Here is an 18,090-nt window from a genome sequence, read left to right as displayed (position 1 = left end):
AATCATAACTATTACACAATCACTAACCCCCCCCCCCCTTGAGTCTGAACTCATAACACCACAAGAAGATTTACTCCACTCCACTACTAAACTACACGAGAGGTCCTTCAACATATCCATAGCTCGAGGCCATATGCTAACTCAAGACAGAAGTCAAACATCTAATAATCCTTGATACATCCTCAACAAACTCTTCCCGTCACATTTGAACAATTTTAACACATCTCGCAATCAAATCATACTCACCCCTAGTCATCCAGTCACAAATCCTACCAATAAGGACACAAATGGATATAGAAGTCCCAAATACACGTGCTCACACAATTGAAATCTCAGTACTCAAGCCACAGACAAAACCTGGCCTCAAGTCCTCCAGACTGGCCAAATATCACACACAGAAATCACATCTCGCACCTCATCCAGGGAATCACAAGCTGTTGATGCACAGTAGATACCAAGTTGTTGATGCGCGGAAGGAATTCAAGGAATTACGCTTCAAGTTTAATCAATGTCGCACGATAAGAATTCGAGAATGTGGAATTTCCTAAAGGGTTCTGCAACCTCTCGAAGATAAGTATAGACGTCTCTGTACTGATCCGCAAGACTCTACTAAACCTGCTCATGAATCGTGAGACCTATGTAACCTAGTGCTCTGATACCAACTGGTCATGACCCAAAATCTCACCCGTCATGATGGCGCCTATCGTGGTACAAGGCAAGCCTCAACTCAACATCTCAACATAGTGGAACTTTTAAATAAAGGCGGAAGCAGTTAATATTAAATAAAATCTTTTAGAACAGAATATAACTCCAAAAGTACTAAACAATCCATCCCCAAAACTCGGTGTCATTGTGTGCATGAGCATCTAAGTGATAACAACATCCGACTGATAAAACACTATCTGAAAATATACAACAGTAGAATATGAAAGGTAAGGAGAGTCAAGGTCAGTGAACGCCATGCAGCTACCTCAATAGTCTCCAGAGTCTGACTCCTCAATCAGCAAGCGCCGTGACCAGAAGTGTCTAGATTTGTACACGAGGTACATGGGGTAACGTGAGTACACCAACTCAGTAAGTAACAGAAATAAATAAGGAACTGAGAAGTAGTGACGAGCTATGCAAATACAGTTATCTCAATAACTTTCAAATAAGAGTAGTCATACTTTCAATTTAACAGTTTAATCTCATCAGTGTGTACTCAAATAAATCAGATATCAAATATTCCAAAAATATGTACGACAGGGACAAATAGCAACTAAGTGTAGCAAATAACTGAAAACAAATATGGCCTCTCAAGGCAACAGTCACTCAGCTCATCTCAACAGCTCAATCACTCGGCTCTTAGCCCTCAATAATCATACTCAATAGGTGCATGCGCTCACTGGGGGTGTAAAGACTCCGGAGAGGCTCCTTCAGCCCAAGCACTATAAACTTCACGGACAACTCACATGCTGCATGGACAACTCACATGCTATCATATACCTGTGCTCACTAGGGGTGTGCACACTCCTGGAGGGGCTCCTTCAGCCCAAGCGCTATAATCTGCACGGACAACTCACATGTTGCACGGACAACTCACGTGCTATAATATAATATCTTGATCCACACGGACAACTCACGTGTTGCACGGACAACTCATGTGCTATAGTATCAATATCTGGATCTACACGGACTACTCACATGCTGCACGGATAACTCACGTGCTATAGTATCAATATCTGGATCTGCACGGACAACTCACGTGCTATAGTATCAATATCTGGATCCGCACGGATAACTCACGTGTTGCATGGACAACTCACATGCTATAGTATCAATATCTAGATCTGCATGGGCAACTCACGAGCTGCACGGACAACTCACGTGCTATAGTATCAATATCTCACAACTAGGCCCTTGGCCTTACTCAGTCATCAATCTCTCTAGTTTCTCGGACTCTCAGAAATCATATAAACAGCCCAAACAGAAGTAATATCATGTATCAACAATAACAGTAAGAGACAAAGGCATAATAAGCAAGAAAAGTTATGACTGAATACAAACAGTAATTTAGCAGCTAATTCAGCAAGTACACGACCTCTCAGGTCTCAACAGTAATCACATAAGGCCTAAACATGATTTCTAACATGAAGTACATTCAATTTCTACGAAAACAGAGGGAACTTGTATTAAACAGTTGGTCAATTGATTCCACAGTCTCGCGGGACGGACCAAGTCACAATCCCTACAGTGCACGCCCACACGTCCGTCACCTAGCATGTGCGTCACCTCCAAAATAGTCTTACAACACAATGTCCGGGGTTACATACCCTCAGGACCAGATTTATAATCGTTACTTACCTCAATCCGAGCAAAATCCTACTCCGCAATGTCTTTTCCTCTCAAATCGACCTCCGAATGCCTCGAATATAGTCACAATAATTCGATTCACTCAATAAAAATTATAGGAATTAATTCCATATGAAATTCTACATTTTCCATTAAAAATCCGAAATTGTACTAAAAATTCACCTGTGGGGCCCACGTCTCGGAATTCGACGAAAGTTGCGAAATATGAAACCTCATCCAACCCATAGTCTAACCATACCAAAATTACTAAATTTCGATAATATTTCGACTCTCAAATCTATCCGAGAGGGTTTCCAAACTCTTCCAACTAAATTCACAGATTTAATGCCAAAACTAGTAATAGATTCGGGTAATCTAACCAAAATTAAGTTAAGAACACTTAACCCTTTGTTTTCTCTGAAAATCTCCCGAAAATCGCCTCTCCCCGAGCTCCAATTTGGTAAAAATGGAATTTCAGGTACTGTTCACGACTGTTCACGGGTACTGTTCACGACTGTTCACGGGTACTGTTCACGAGGTGCTATTTACAGGTACTGTTTACGGGGTACTGTACACGGCTACTTTACACGGATACTATTTATGTGTATTGTACAGGGATATTGTTCACGCAGGTGCGGTCATTGTTCACACGTGCGAAAAATGCAAAAACTACCTAGAACATTTCAGCAGCCTTTTTATACCCGTTAACCTTCCGAAATCCACCTGAGGCCCTGGGGACCTCAACAAAATGCATCAACAAGTCCTAAAACATGATATGGACTTAGTCGAAACCTCAAATGGCATCAAATAATGCTAAAACCGTGAATCATACCCCAATTCAAGCCTAATGAAACTAAGAACGTCCAACTTCTATATTTGATGCAAAAACCTATTCAAATTTTGCATACAAGTCATAAATGAAATAATGAAGCTATGAAAATTTTTAAAACTGTATTCTGACCCCGATATCAAAAAGTCAACAGTTGGTCAAACTTTTCCAAAAATCTTTTATTTTCCAACATTCGCCAAAATGCGCTGAATTGTCCTACGGAGTTCCAAATCCAAATCCGAACATACTCTTAAGTCCAAAATCACCATACGAAACTATTGGAATCATCAAAATTCTATTTTCGGGTCTTTTTCTCAAAAGTCAAATCTCCGGTCAAACTTAAGAAATTTTTAGCCTTAGATTTCTAAATTCCGTTAAATGGCAATAATTTGATCTAGGGACCTCTAAATTCGATTTCGGGCATATGACCAAGTCCCAAATCACGATACGGAACTACCGGAATGGTCAAAACTTTTATCCGAGTTCGTTTATTCAAAATATTGACCGAAGTCAACTCAGTTGAGTTTTAAAGCTGTAGTTCACAATTTAATCCATTTTTTATATAAAACCCTTCCGAAAATTAATACGGATTGCGCACGCAAGTCGAATAATGAGATGATTGTTTAATTTAAAGATGACATTTTGGGTCATCACATGCATAGTACCATAATCTTTGGCTAATGCATTGATCGTCTCTTAGTGATTGTATATCTTTGAACGTTATCATATTCAGCTTGACATGTGAGGGACGTTGGAGCTAATAATTGTACTCCAGATTCCAGTTCAACAACATTACTCGCAACTTTGGTTATCACTAAAATGAGGGAGAAACATATTGTACGATCTAGGATTGAGTGATAGTACTAAATTAACTTTAGTTCATCGTTAACCACAATAAATGAACTTTGTTTACATGAGTATTATTCACAAACTATACTTCAAAATCCAAAATCTGAACCTGGTTTAATATCAATTTCATTGTGCATTGATAGTTCATGGAAAAATGATAAGGACAAAATAGAGGTTCATTGATATTGTTGCTACCGTTTCTGTGGTTTTTTCCCAATCTAAGTTGTATTTAAATAGGACACTCACACATTATGAATTAAATCCAATCAAGGGGCAGACAATGTTGTTTGTATGTGACTTATCTGCCGAAGATATGGGGAGAAAGAGAGAATCTGGAGAGAAAAGGGGAGAGAGGAGAGGAAAAAAGGAAAGGGGTGTAACTAAAGGCACAAATAATGGATTGAGAGTCTTTTAAGGTGTAATGTATATATTTTGTAAACAAAATTTGTGTAGGTAGGGTAATTTATTAAACACGAACATTTAGGATAATAAAGTTTCGTGTATAGGAATGAAAAAATTTATTTATCTTTATTCTTGTCCTGGACTAGTGCATCCTTGCATTATCATTTTTCTTTCATTATCTTGTCATAAACAAATTAAGTAAAGCATTAGTGGGATTTGATTTAATATTTCAAAATTTCCCTTTATGTTACTTTACACCCTTCCTTTTCCGTTTGTTGTGAATACTGATGACTCATTAAGTATTAACAAATTAAGTAAAGCATTAGTGGGATTAATTAGAATATCATGTGTTGTTTTACACAATCTCTTTATTTGTTTGTTCCTAATTCTGACAATTCAGTAGGTAATTAGAGATAATGAATACCAAAAAGCCAGTTCCATATCAAAATATCTATGGAGGGAAGCCTTGGAGCAATGGTAAAATTGTCTTCATGTGACCTATAGGTTACGTGTTTGAGTAGTGAAAGCAGTTGTCAATGCTTATATTGGGGTAGGATATCTATATCACGCCTTTAGGGGTGTGGCTCTTCCCTCGACCCTGCGTAAATACAGAATGCTTTGTGCATCAAGTTGCCCTTTACTAAAATTCTGCAACTGAAGTCAAGCGGTGTTATGGAATTTTTCGTTTTGTTATATTATCAACTTATAATTCCGCCTATGTGAATTTGCTCATACTGTCAATACTCCCACGTTCGAATAAAGGAAAAAGATTGTGATAGGCTGACAGAATAAATCCTCACACAAAAGAGAAACATGATTAATGAGAATTCATACAGTCGACCTCAACTTATTTAGGACTGATGCATAGTTATTTTTGTTGTTTACAGCGTGAGAGATCAAAGACAAGTGTTTAGGCAGGTGCGGAGGCGCAGTGTTGATTGCGGATTCGACTGAACCTAATAACTTTTGTTCAAACCCTGTATTTGTATTAAGAAATCCAATAAACATGTACAAATTATTAATTTAAAACTTAATAACTTAAAAAGATTATAATCTCGAACCTATAAGGTTCAAATCCTAGCCTTGCCTCTGTATTTAGGGGAGGAGAGATCATAGTAATAGTAGATTTAAATGTCCCAAAACAAAAGTTCATAAGCTCATAAAACTATATGTTTGTGTAACATCCAAAAAACTGTACAAAGTGTTTCAATACTACAATTCACTCACTCACCAAACTCGTAGAGTGCTCCAATATACTTGGTGGCGGATCCAACCATGAGTTTGTGGGATCGGCAGGAACCTAATATTTCGGATCTAACCCTTTATATATAAAGAGAAAATTCGATATACATTTCAGAACGCACTCTTTAAAAGAAGGAGCGTTTGGCTGGAGCTCTACCAACTGCTCTCATTAAGTTGGCTAATTCAAGAACTCTAGCTACTTTTGTTCCTCTCTTAGCTTCAGCTGATGCTCTTCTTTCCTCTGCTTTTCTTCTTGCATTTGCTACATCATTTTGCATTTTTTCTAGTGCTTTTGCTCTTTTCTCCTCTAGCTTCCTCTGGAAAAACATGTCACAAAAATAAAAAAATATTATTCCTCGGTTTCATTTCATAAGGTGGTCTATGTTGTTCGAATTCTTTGAAGATGTCATTGGATGTGTGTCAGATCCTTCAAAAGTAGTGTATTTTTTAAGAACCAGTACGCCGGAGCATTTTTTGAGAGCCTGAGCAACATATATGATGGTGTTTGATTGAGTATAAAGTTTAAGAAAAGAAAGGACTTTCAACTCATCAAAAATACGAACTTATGGTCTCAAACAAATGACGTTTTGTTTGACGTTTTCTATGGGCTATAAGAGCATATATACTAATAAGGATAAAATAAGAAGTTTAAAGTTAAAGGGTCTCCAAATATATAAATGTATTATTTTTTTTCTGAACATATACCGAAAAGGAAAGAGAGATATGATATATATCAAAAGTCATCATAGAACTTGTGGTATTAAACTTATCATGACATTTCTATGACCATAAGAGCATGACGTTAAGGATAAAATGAGAACTTTAACGCTAAAAAGTTTTTAAATATAAAATATGTATTGATTATTCGAAACAGACAAAAGAGTATCAAAATAAAATAGAACAAAAAAGTATAAAAACCTATTAAACATTCTGTTTCCAAACACCAACCTCAGGATAGAGGCAACAAAACCAAAAAGATCTTTTTCTTCTTTACTTTTGCCTTGTGGGGGGGGGGGGGGGGTTATAATTTGGTATATTTTGTAGCTGCATAAATAGCTGACTAAAGCAAGAAAAAATTCACTTTTGAAATGAACTTATGCATTTTGTGTTTGTCCTTTAAAGTCATATGGATATAATTCATATTCAACAACTCAAAGAAATGAATTATACTGTCGTAATATTGTCGGATAGGCTGTTTAACAAAGATGGATCATAAATTATTCAATTACGTACTTCTGGTTACCTGTCTGTATAGAGTCTAAAAATGCTACATTTAGTGGAGTTTTATTATTTATGAGTTTAATTTTTATAGATAGACAGGATAATAAATATTTACATAATTAGGTTAAAAGGGCAGTACCATAAGGGGATGTTTTCACGGCTCAAACCCGTGACCTCCTGGTCACATGACAACAACTTTATCAGTTACGTCAAGGCTTACATAATTAGGTTACTTAATATGTCATTGTAGATCACTCTATTTATAGCTGTAATCGATAAGTAATCTGCTATAACATGTTAAATTATACTGATAATTAAAAAAATCATTACGCATACCTTAATATTTATCATATGAAGCTATGTCATGCTCTTTGAGTACCGACTACCGAGATATGTTATTGCTTCACGTCAAGAATTACAAATGGATTTAATTAATATAAGTTGTATACAAGTGCATACAACTTAAATTCAAATATTTTTAACCATTCGATACGTATTTCAAATATTTAAAGGGTACGAAAAAATCTTAAAAGACAGATAATATAGACGGAGAAATAAGGAGTACACATACCTCAACTTTCTTCATCCAAGAAGTTGCCTTTTGGACCTCTTCATTTTCCCAACCATTAATAACAGCATCTTCTCTCTTAAACCTATTATTAATCTTAGCAATTTTAGCAGTTTGCCATGCATTAATCTTTGATTCAACTTCTTCTTTTTTCACCCTATGTACTGTCATTTCTCCTTGTAATTGGCTTACACTCATATTTGAACTCTCACTAGTTCCACTAGTTGTACCATGTGCTCTAGGTGATGGACTTGGATCTAAATGAATATTATTATTATCTGCTACAATAGCTAAAGGATTATTTTCCTCCATATTTTCCTCTTCAAAAATCCTTCCCAAGTTGGTATGACTTGTACCTTCAGCTTCATGACTTGTACCATTGTTGTTATTTGTAGTAGGAATTGAAGATCCAGCTAGAACCAAAGCATTGAACTCTCTACTCATGGTTGTAAAGTTCTCACTTGGAGCTCCTCCTTCTGAGGACAAAGATGATGATCTATGGCTACTTGTTTCCCAAGTTTCTCTTCTACGACCAAGATTAATATTCGTCGATAGTGGTTGCCTTGGTGGTGTTAGAGCATGTATGTCTCTAATATGATCGTCTCGATGATCTTGATCTTGATTTTGATCATCATGCTGATCATCGTGATCAGTTTCTATGTTGTTGTTGTTGTTGTTGTTGTTGCTGTTGTTGTTATTGTTGCTCGTGTTTGCTATGACTAGAGCTCTTTGATCATTCAACATGTCAAGATTCTTGTTAATTTCTTGTAGGATCAAGAATAAGAAGAAGATGGTGGTGGAGGAGGAGGAGTAAGGACAAAAGGAGAATAGAAGGGTGAAAAAGAAATAACAAGCAACATAATCTTGATATTTTTTTTTTTGGCTATAATTAATTAAAGAATGGTCAAAAGTGATATGAGCCACACATGCACGTTGGAGTAGTAATTGAGGAATGAGAAGAGTTCAAGAAATTTGTACTATGGTTTGAAGTGATGGTTCCATAATTTACATATACAGCTAAATAAAGTAAAGTAAGAAATATACAGCTAGAGAAAGAAAAAGTGGTGTTAGGCTAATTATGATGAGTTTTTTGGATTTTTTTGGCTTGAAATTTTTAATTGACTCCCTCATTTCATGTTAATTGAAGTTTTTTCCTCAGATTATATGCAAAAATCTTTATTTTCCCATGCTTCCATTCTTGGGGTGGGATCATCAACTATAGTATATTCTAAGGTTTATTCTTATGAGTTTAAGTTCTAAGTAGACACTAGAGGCCATGTCCGAATATATTTATGGCATGAAACAACTTACGATATGAGTCTAGCTTATTGATATATAAGAGAAAATTTAACTTAAACCTACTTGACCTTTTATTTTTATCAAAAATCCTGCATTCGAAAATTAAAATATGTTGAGCATGGGTTTTAATTGATTTAAAATTTGAACTTTATGCTTTCGTTTTTGAAATTCTACCACAACTCATTTGATTTACAAAAAATTTAAAAATGAATTATTTGTACTTATTTAACGAACTTCTTAGCATATATACAGAGTCTAGGTCAAATCTACAGGATTTGAATAAACTCATAATTACCTTCTACATTCACCCTTACTATATAATGATAAGTATGGGCGGAGCAAAAAATTATATTATATATATAATGTTAAAAAGTTTTTTTGTGTTGAATTATATAAGGATTTGAATAAACTCATACTTATTAGCCGTTGAATCCCATTAATTTCTTCGTGTGTACTTTTTTAAAAATAAAGTAATAATATTGGACCGATAGTGCAAAAACAAATTATTTTGTCTGTCTCATGTAACTTAAATCTTGACAAGAAGGACCAAATCCATAGATACTGTAAACCATAGGCACTTAATTGCAAATAAAAAGATCACTTTCGACTTTTGTCTCAAAGTAGTGTCGGCCAAAGAAGATTCTACATGTGCGGGACCCACCAACATTTGGAAAATAGTGGTGGACCATACACAATCTACACACGCGTCGCAGGTTAACAGTATCACCCCAAATTAAAAATAGCCACGTGGACACATACTATTGGATATAAGGTACTCAATCCCTTATGTCGTTTTCACACATGCATTGATGACCTGGCAATCGACAGATCATTGACACGTGTATGGAAGAATAACGAATAAAATATTGAGGATTTCAAGATGCCCACGTCTCACGTGATAATTAATCAACATTATGAAGCTCTAAATTAGAGTAGTAAACTATTGATTAACTAATGATTAAGACATTCATTAAGATCATCAACAATTTTGAATCTTTTTACCCGTAGTCAAAGATCTCGGATTCGAGCCATGAAAATATGAAACCGTGATAGAGATTACTTTTCCAGCTAATGAACCGTCAAGGCCTGAATTTGAGACGGAGGAAAGATTTTTACGAAAGTGATTCAAAAAAGAATAAATGAACAAGCGAAGAAGCCGAGAGAATTCATCATTTATTATACTAATATAGATAACACTGACGTTATAGATACTATTATTTTCTGGTAAATGAACCCCTTCAATCCGAACCTCCCTTTCCCTAGCTCCGCCACTGGGTACAGTACGTCCCGAACATCAAATGGTTATAAAAAAGATATTCATGAAAAAAAAATTAATAGCTTATTTTTATTTTTTTTGGTTATCTTATTCTAAACTTTTTTTTTATTTCTTTTCTGATTAAAATTAATGATGTAAATGTGAGTGGGGAACGAGCTAGGGGGTGGAATATGACATGTTTCCATTGTTCTGTTTTGTTTTTTTTTTTCTTTTTAAATTGAAAATTAAATACAGGTGTTTACAGTAGTATTGGACCAAAGAAGGCTTGAAAAGGATGTGTAGTAATTAGTTCTTTTTTGTCACTTTATTTATTAAAATTTAGTTTGTGATTTCCATCAACGACTAAGTTTATATGAAGTTCGACTTTTGAAGTTGATGCTTTTGTCATTTTATAATAAATAAGATTTTTAAGTGTTTGCTTGATACATTGTATTATACTCATGTCTCACTAGGAACAGTTCGATAATTAAAAAATTTGAAATGGAACTGCAATACTAAAAGTATAAATTATATTACCTATGGTTCATATTATCTGGTCTTTTTAAAAAAATTGCGCACTTAAATATATTTAATATCCTTGATTATAAGAGTGTTTGTCTAAATTATCATTTATCTATTTCTTAAATGTCTCACTTAATCACACACAACTAATTGGAGCAATAAGGGTGTACCGGAGAAAATGTAACAAATGCTGATATTTTTCTAAAAAACAAATATGTTTTTGAATAAATTTATGTTGCCAACGACTAATATGATTGAAAGAATAAACAAGTTACTCACAAATAACTTCAATATAAAAGAACATGGAACTTACTACTAAGCACCATGAAGTTATCTATACAACTTCTTTGGCAAAAAAACATATAAAGTATCTCTATAAAAATAAGAGCTTAAGTTCTACGTACTAACGATATAAAAAGTTTTGCACGATCAAAATTCCTATCAGATAATCGCAAGCAAATCTCTATGATGAGTATTAGTAATTAGTATTCGAGTAAAAATGATAACTGACCTGCTATAATATATTAAACTTCACCGATAACGTAAATAATGTTTTCACAACAAACATATAAAGTATCTCTAGAAATATAAGAGTTTAAGTTTCACGTACTAACATGATATAAAAGTCTTGCACATTCAAAGTACTTATAAGATAAACGCAAGCAAATTTCTATGATAAGCATTACTACTTAGTAGTCCGATTAAAAATGGCAACTAACCTGCTATCATAGATTAAACTTCATCGATAACGTAAATGATGTTTTCAGTATTAGTGTATATACTTAAATCCTAAAGGGCAACACGATGCACTAAGCTCCCGCTATGCGCGGGGTCCGGGGAAGGACCGAACCACACGGGTCTATTATACGCAACCTTACACTGCATTTATGCAAGAGGCTGTTTCCACGACTTGAACTCGTGACCTCCTGGTCACATGACAGCAACTTTACCAGTTACGTCAAGGCTCCCCTTCATATAACTTAAATCCTAAATTTTAAAAGAAAAAAAAAAAAAAGAGGAAAACTGGCCTTCAAGATATCTATACATTTGACCTTGATGGGTGGGATATCATTAGTAACGTCTCCGCACAACTATTTTCTTGACATGTTAAGGGATTTTCCTCTGGCTCAGCCACAACACATAAATTCTCTGGTGTCAAATCTTCATTTTGGCCAGGAGAAATCTCATCTTCATTTGGGCCAGGAGGATAATCAATCTCGGAAGCACTTAAATCAAATATAAAGACAGAGAAACGAGAATTTCCGGTATATCGGAAGAGTAAAAAGTAACCACAACCAATTGAATAGTACTCCTTGAATTTGTTCCAGCCCTCCTTAAACCATGCCATGCCACTACAGTTATGCAATTTTACTTTCCATATTGCACCATTTGGGACCTCGAGCGACACAACATCTCGCAGATTGTCCCCATACTCCATCATAAATTCATCAGGGATGTGCTGAGGATATCAAAATTGGAAAGAGATGAATAAAACATAAGAGAAGAACAGTAGAAAACAAATAGAAAGGTAAGGAAACCTTCAGACTAAAAAGTTGGTCTAAGAAGGCTGAAGAAGCTGCAGTCAAGTTTCAAACCACATATTGCTACGAAAGGAGAAAGAAAAAGTGATAGCACGATACAAAGTAGGAAAATCCTGTACGGACAAAAAACAAATACTGAAAGTGATCAGTAAGCTCAGGTCTAGAATCTGTCAATCAAGTTCGCATGACTGAAGCTTTCATTTCAGTTGCTTAAGCTGGACATTTCTTTTCCACTATAGGCTCTTAATCGTGGTGCTGGCTTCTTATCATATATATGGCACAACCACTAGAATTTCCCAGCGAATAACAATTTGCGGCAATGCTGCATTGCCCACTGTTGATTCAACTTCAATGAGTTCTATATGCATGAGAATACAGATTTTTTTGGGGACAATTATGCATGAGAATATAAGTATTTAAACCTCCTCTTTCTTTCTTTATTTTTATCTTTCCTTATAAAAAATATTTTGATCACCCAGAACAGAGCAAACATGAAAGTCAAAAATAGTTATTGGTCAACCAAAAGAGATGAAAAAACGAAAGCCAAGATAGCTTGTCCATTGTTATCAATCCTCTTTTAAGTCGATATCCCTTTGCTGGTAAAGCTGATCAAAGGTGTTATGCAATCAAATGCTAAGAAGACCAGACACCTTTCTAATTCTCAATTTCTTCAATTCAAAGGATTCATGTTATTCATTTTTGTTCTGCTCAAAACAGGGATCTTTTTTAGACTGGTTTACATTCAAATTAAGGTTTGCCAAATACCTTCTGATCCTCAAGCTTTCCACACCCTCGAGAGCCTGTATCTAACCCCATTTAATTTGACACACTAAATACATAAATACTATGAAGAAAATGTCAATTTGCTAAAATGCTTATGTCAAGAACCCACTCGTGAACATTTTAAAAACCTACTTGAAAGGCATGGCAATCATAGATACAATACATGACTTGCTTTCAAATATTGTAGCATCGCCCATGAGTTTGGAGTTAGAGAGGAGTTGTTCTAATCTAAGTAGCGCGAACTCTTCGTTTTTGGTGTTGCACCCATCTCAACACGGGATGGGAGCGGGTGCGAGAGCGGGATACGTTCCAGATTCAGTCAACTAACTTCGGATACTTTGACCTATGTCCATCCACAAATTTGGGGGGAAATTGAGATTTTGATTTCTCAAATTAAAAATAAAACAGATTTAAGACATGACAAATGTCATAACTTCAATATTGCAGTACTTTTGCCTCATATTTGTTGCTTTGTGTTTCAGAAAAAACAAAAATTCAAGGGGTCGTGTTCTGATTTCGGACTTCTGGTAGACAGTAGCAGCGATATAGATGTAGAGTTGGTGGAAGGCCTTGAATGGCCTTTTTTCTCTTTATAGCTCTATTTTTTGTAATTTTGAATTTTTTTAGCCGAATCTCTGCACCCGTATCCATACCTGGATCAGCACCACCGAATATTAAAATTTAGATTTTGCCAAATCCGACACTCGAATCCGTGCCCGTATCGGATACCCGCACCCGAGTCCGAGCAACTTAGGTTCTAATATTAAAAGTTGGCTAATTATTTATTAATACTACTCGAAACAAGATATCGACTTGGCCTAACCCCCTAAGTTAAAGAAAGCTCCTTACTGCATCTCCATCTTAATTTGAAATCACATTTTTCACTCCTAGTTTGATGTCATTTTATTACAGAAAATGACATCATCGAAAAAGTACACACATTCCAGTGGTACACTTGTTAATCAATGTTAGTCCGATTAAGTTTCCGAAAATGAAGTTGGACTTTAAATGGATCATCAAATTACAGACATTTTAAAAATCATCCACGCACAAGATGTTGACTAGGACTAAATGCACAGGATCCACCACCTCTTCTACTATCAACATTGTTTTAGACGAAATGCTCCTATTTATTAAAAGAAACTATTTTTTACAAACCAAAAGGGGGATTTAAAAACTTAAAAAATCTTCACAAACTTAAAGAAGAGAAAGCACTACCAAAGCACAAATGAAGAGCACAGAGGCCATACAACTATAAACAGAAAAGAAAGATATTATAAAAATGCCTCATCATAAACCAATTTGCAGAACTTACTAATTTAGAGGCATGAGGAGATAGGATAATCTTGAAGAACTGAGGTGGTTTCTCCGGGCTATCTACCGGTTTTGGTTCCTCTGGCAGGCGACTCTCTACTGTCTCTGCCGTTTGCTCTTCGTGTGATAAGGTAGCGTCAAAATTTTGCTTATTGAGACTGCAGTGAGAAAAATCAATCTCCTCGTCTGGACTGCATTAAAGATGTGACAAAATAGAATTATCGACATTAATCGTTGAAACATGTAGGCAATGATATTAAAGCTCAATCCTAAGTCGAGTCCTTTATTTTTGTTAGAAAAAACTAACACAATGAATATATAATCCACTTGAAAATATTTATTCCTTTTAATTTGCTTTCCATTATTCCTTTTCTTCCTTTTTATAATAACTGATCAATCCCAGGGCCAGCGGGGCATAGTTGTGAAAAATGGAACCCCCCTTCCTTAAAGACCGGGCTTTTATCTATGGCAGGTTCGAACCCACACATCACACACTGGGTTCAATAATTTGCTCCACTTTATTTTCATTATTCCTTCTCTTCATCTTTTTTAAATAACTGAAATCCCTTGGGATAGAGGTGAACAATCAAATTTAGCGAATAATGAGTCCGCCCCTCTGACCTTATCCACTTATACCGGGCTTCTATCAGTGGCAATGCTGAACCTAGGATGCGCGTCTAACCCACTCATCATGCGTTGCGCTCTTACCACTAGACAAAAGCTCGGGGCATATTCCTTAACTTCATCTTGTTCCTCCTTTTTGTTTCTTTGCGCGTGTAGTTTGTGATTCTGTTCATTAACTAAATTTATCTTAAAATAATTTTACGTACGCTAAGACCATAAACACAACAATTCCTAACATACAAAACACACAAATTCCTATAATCCAGCAGTACATAGATTAGAAAATCTAGCATTTACCTCATTGGCCGATACTCAATAAATCAGCTCCTATGCTAACTGATACTCCAATTGGTTAGAGCGAAGAAGACTCACTGTTCCATTAATGGGTCAAATTAAAAACCCGAAATCAGAGCTGACAGCCAACCCAAATCGATAAATCGAAGCTGGAGAATTTGAGTGCGGGAGATTCGAAGGGATTTATAGGTCGATTGCACAAACCCGTTTTAGGATCCGAATTGGGCCGAGATTTAGGGGTTTAGGGGAATTTCTACAGTTATTTAGGTTATTTTGTGGGTGGTGTTTTCTCGACCAAGTTAGCGAAAAAGTGTCAGATTTGCCGCTCTATTTTTCAAAATTGAGCACTTTTGTCTACCAAGTTTTTTGTCTACTCTTATCCCGGTTTTAAGAAAATATTATTTTACCCTTGACCTATATATTGGATATTTAAAAATCGACTAAATCGACCCAACCTAATTGTACTGATTATTAGATTTTTTTAATAAAATCATAAATTATATAAATTTATAACCGTACGGAATAATTAGGATAAATTTTTTATTTTATAAAAATAAATCAAAAAGATACTGAATTGTACCAAATAAATTTACATATGGAAAATAGATTTAATATATTAAATTGAAAAAAATAAGCGAAAAATTTATAAATAGCCATTTTTACTGTTGGTCAATCAAATTTAGCCACATAATCAAAAGTCAACTATATTTAGCCATTACATTAGCACCGGAATAATTTGTTGACAAAAATACCCCTACTCTGTTTCTAAAAGTTATGCGACATGACCTCATACTCTGTTTTAGCAGAATCTAGAGGCCTCAATCTACAGATTGAAGTAAGCTCTCACAATTATTGTTCTAATTCTTCAAATTTTCTAGTTTAATCTTCTTATTCTCCCCACTGCATTAATCTACGATTTTTCTCATTTGTAATTGAGATCGTAACTAATAACATCTGCATTGTTATATATTATTATATATTTTATATGAAAAACGTTTATTCTGTAATTGATTGTGTAATATATAAATGTAATTGTACTAATTATTAGGTTCTTCTAATAAAATCGTAGATTTATATAAATTTATAATTGTACCAAATAACTAGGATAAATTTTTTTATTTATAAAAATAAACCAAAATATACCGAATAAATTTATATATGAAAATAGATTTAATATATTAACTTTAAAAAAATAAAGCATTATATTTCTTTCTAGGCCTTAGGATTATTGAAAGGGATTTATTGTTTACATTTTTGTTGCAATATACATAGATTATATATTATTTATACACATGTAATACATATATTATGCATATTATACCTCTACCGACTATTTTTAGTTTAAGTGGTTGAGTGGACGACTATTTGGGTTACTTCTTTTTATGAAAACGGTTACAAGCCAACAAATAATTACAACTCAAAATTTCAACTCCCAAACCTATTATGATGCTCCTAATGAAACTAAATTAGTTCCAACATTATGAGTAACAAGACATAAGGTATTCCAGTGATTATGAGTGGAGAAATACAACATATTGAGTATGTTTTCTCTCGCATAATTTAAATTTATCTTTTTGAATACTTAATTTTTTATAGACCCTATTCTTGACTCCAGTTTGATTAATATCTTTCCACTCGTGTGATTTATGTTTTTCTTATATTCCTTAGTTTCTTTTACACTTTTATAGAATAGTGGGATGGATCCTAACTCTGGCCATCTTTCATGTTTTCTTGATTCATTACCCCTTAAATAGTAAAAATATCTTGAGAATTTTGCCAACTCCTATACAAGTATGTATATTATCGTGATCTAACTTCTACTAACGGCTTTTATATGATATTTAATAAAATACCAAAAATTAATCGAAATGTGCCGATACTAAAGAGAAATCGAGATGATTGAGACGGTTTTGAAAAGTCTAATTTTGTTTATCCATAATAAAGTAACCAAAAAAATTAGAATGGTACAAACTTTAAATAACCAGCTGAACCGAACCATTGATATCCCTATCCATACTAGAGCTTTTATCTAATGTAATTTTAAATTATAATTAAAGTTAAGGGATAATTTGGTACATATATTCTTGGAATTTTTACCTCATATAGCAAAGGTTAACACTTTATTTATTTTAAATAAATACCATTTAAAAAAAGTATATTCTATAGATACCTTTTAAGGTTTATAGCAAAATATTTAATTTTGGTTATCTCCTAGCCCTAAGCCACTAAATACGTTAATCAGTTACACTATTTTCTTTCTCTCTCTACTTTGATACAACTTATTCTCTTCCTCCATCCCATTAAAATTTCGGTTCTCCTCCTCCTTCCACCAATTTTCTTTCTATCCCTTCCCACTTTCCCCTCCCTTTATATGCTAGTCAACTTTTTTTTCATTCTTTTTGCATAGAACTGCAGTAGAGGAGTTGGCGGCGACTTAAGATATTGTAGCAATAAAATTCCGTGGACTAAATGCAGTAACCAACTTTGAAATAAACCGATACGACGTAAAAAGCATACTAGAGAGCAGTACCTTACCTATTGGAGGTGCATCAAAACGCCTCAAAGATGCAGAACAAGCTGATCAAATTGCTCTAGATTATCAAAGAGTTAGTCAAGAAACCATTGGATCTCATCTCACAAATGGAACAATAATATATTTCAATGTAATTTCAACGGATTACGTTGTATTTTCATTGTATTCCTTGTCTTTTTTATTATTATTGTAATTCGATGTATCTCGCTGTATTGCATGTATTTTATTGTATTCTCTGTCTTTTTTTCATTGTATTTCAATGTATCCCGCTGTATTCTATGTATTTCATCGTATTCACTATCTCGCTATATGCCATGAATGTATTCATAAGTTTTTTTTAATTAATATAATTTATGTATTCAGATGTATTATATAATTTCTCTGAAGATTTCTATGTTTTTGGGGTATTTTTTGGTTGAGAATCTTTTTTATAACTGAAAATACAAATTTTGTGTTATAATTGAGTTTGTTGAGTTATATTAG

At 34.4% G+C, this 18,090-nt stretch overlaps 2 protein-coding genes across 2 annotated transcripts; both read right to left on the bottom strand.

Annotated features, from left to right (window-relative positions):
- Window positions 1–5,545: 5,545 nt before the first annotated feature.
- Window positions 5,546–8,394, bottom strand: LOC104248034 (remorin 4.2-like). The gene is made up of 2 exons (XM_009804221.2): window positions 7,446–8,394; window positions 5,546–5,970 (listed from the first exon to the last, which is right to left on the bottom strand). The coding sequence occupies exons 1-2, from the start codon at window positions 8,184–8,186 to the stop codon at window positions 5,779–5,781; spliced, it is 933 nt and encodes a 310-aa protein (XP_009802523.1). The 5' UTR covers window positions 8,187–8,394; the 3' UTR covers window positions 5,546–5,778.
- A 2,820-nt stretch (window positions 8,395–11,214) lies between these two features.
- Window positions 11,215–15,373, bottom strand: LOC104248027 (B3 domain-containing protein At1g49475-like). Its single transcript, XM_009804209.2, has 3 exons — window positions 15,078–15,373; window positions 14,158–14,347; window positions 11,215–11,977 (listed from the first exon to the last, which is right to left on the bottom strand). The coding sequence occupies exons 1-3, from the start codon at window positions 15,080–15,082 to the stop codon at window positions 11,558–11,560; spliced, it is 615 nt and encodes a 204-aa protein (XP_009802511.1). The 5' UTR covers window positions 15,083–15,373; the 3' UTR covers window positions 11,215–11,557.
- Between the last annotated feature and the right edge of the window lie 2,717 nt (window positions 15,374–18,090).

The sequence above is a fragment of the Nicotiana sylvestris genome, chromosome 4 (genome assembly GCF_000393655.2).
Source record: "Nicotiana sylvestris chromosome 4, ASM39365v2, whole genome shotgun sequence".
NCBI classification, from domain to species: domain Eukaryota; kingdom Viridiplantae; phylum Streptophyta; class Magnoliopsida; order Solanales; family Solanaceae; genus Nicotiana; species Nicotiana sylvestris.
The sequence above is the reverse complement of the archived record's forward strand: the minus strand, read 5'-3'. Positions and strand labels throughout refer to the sequence as shown.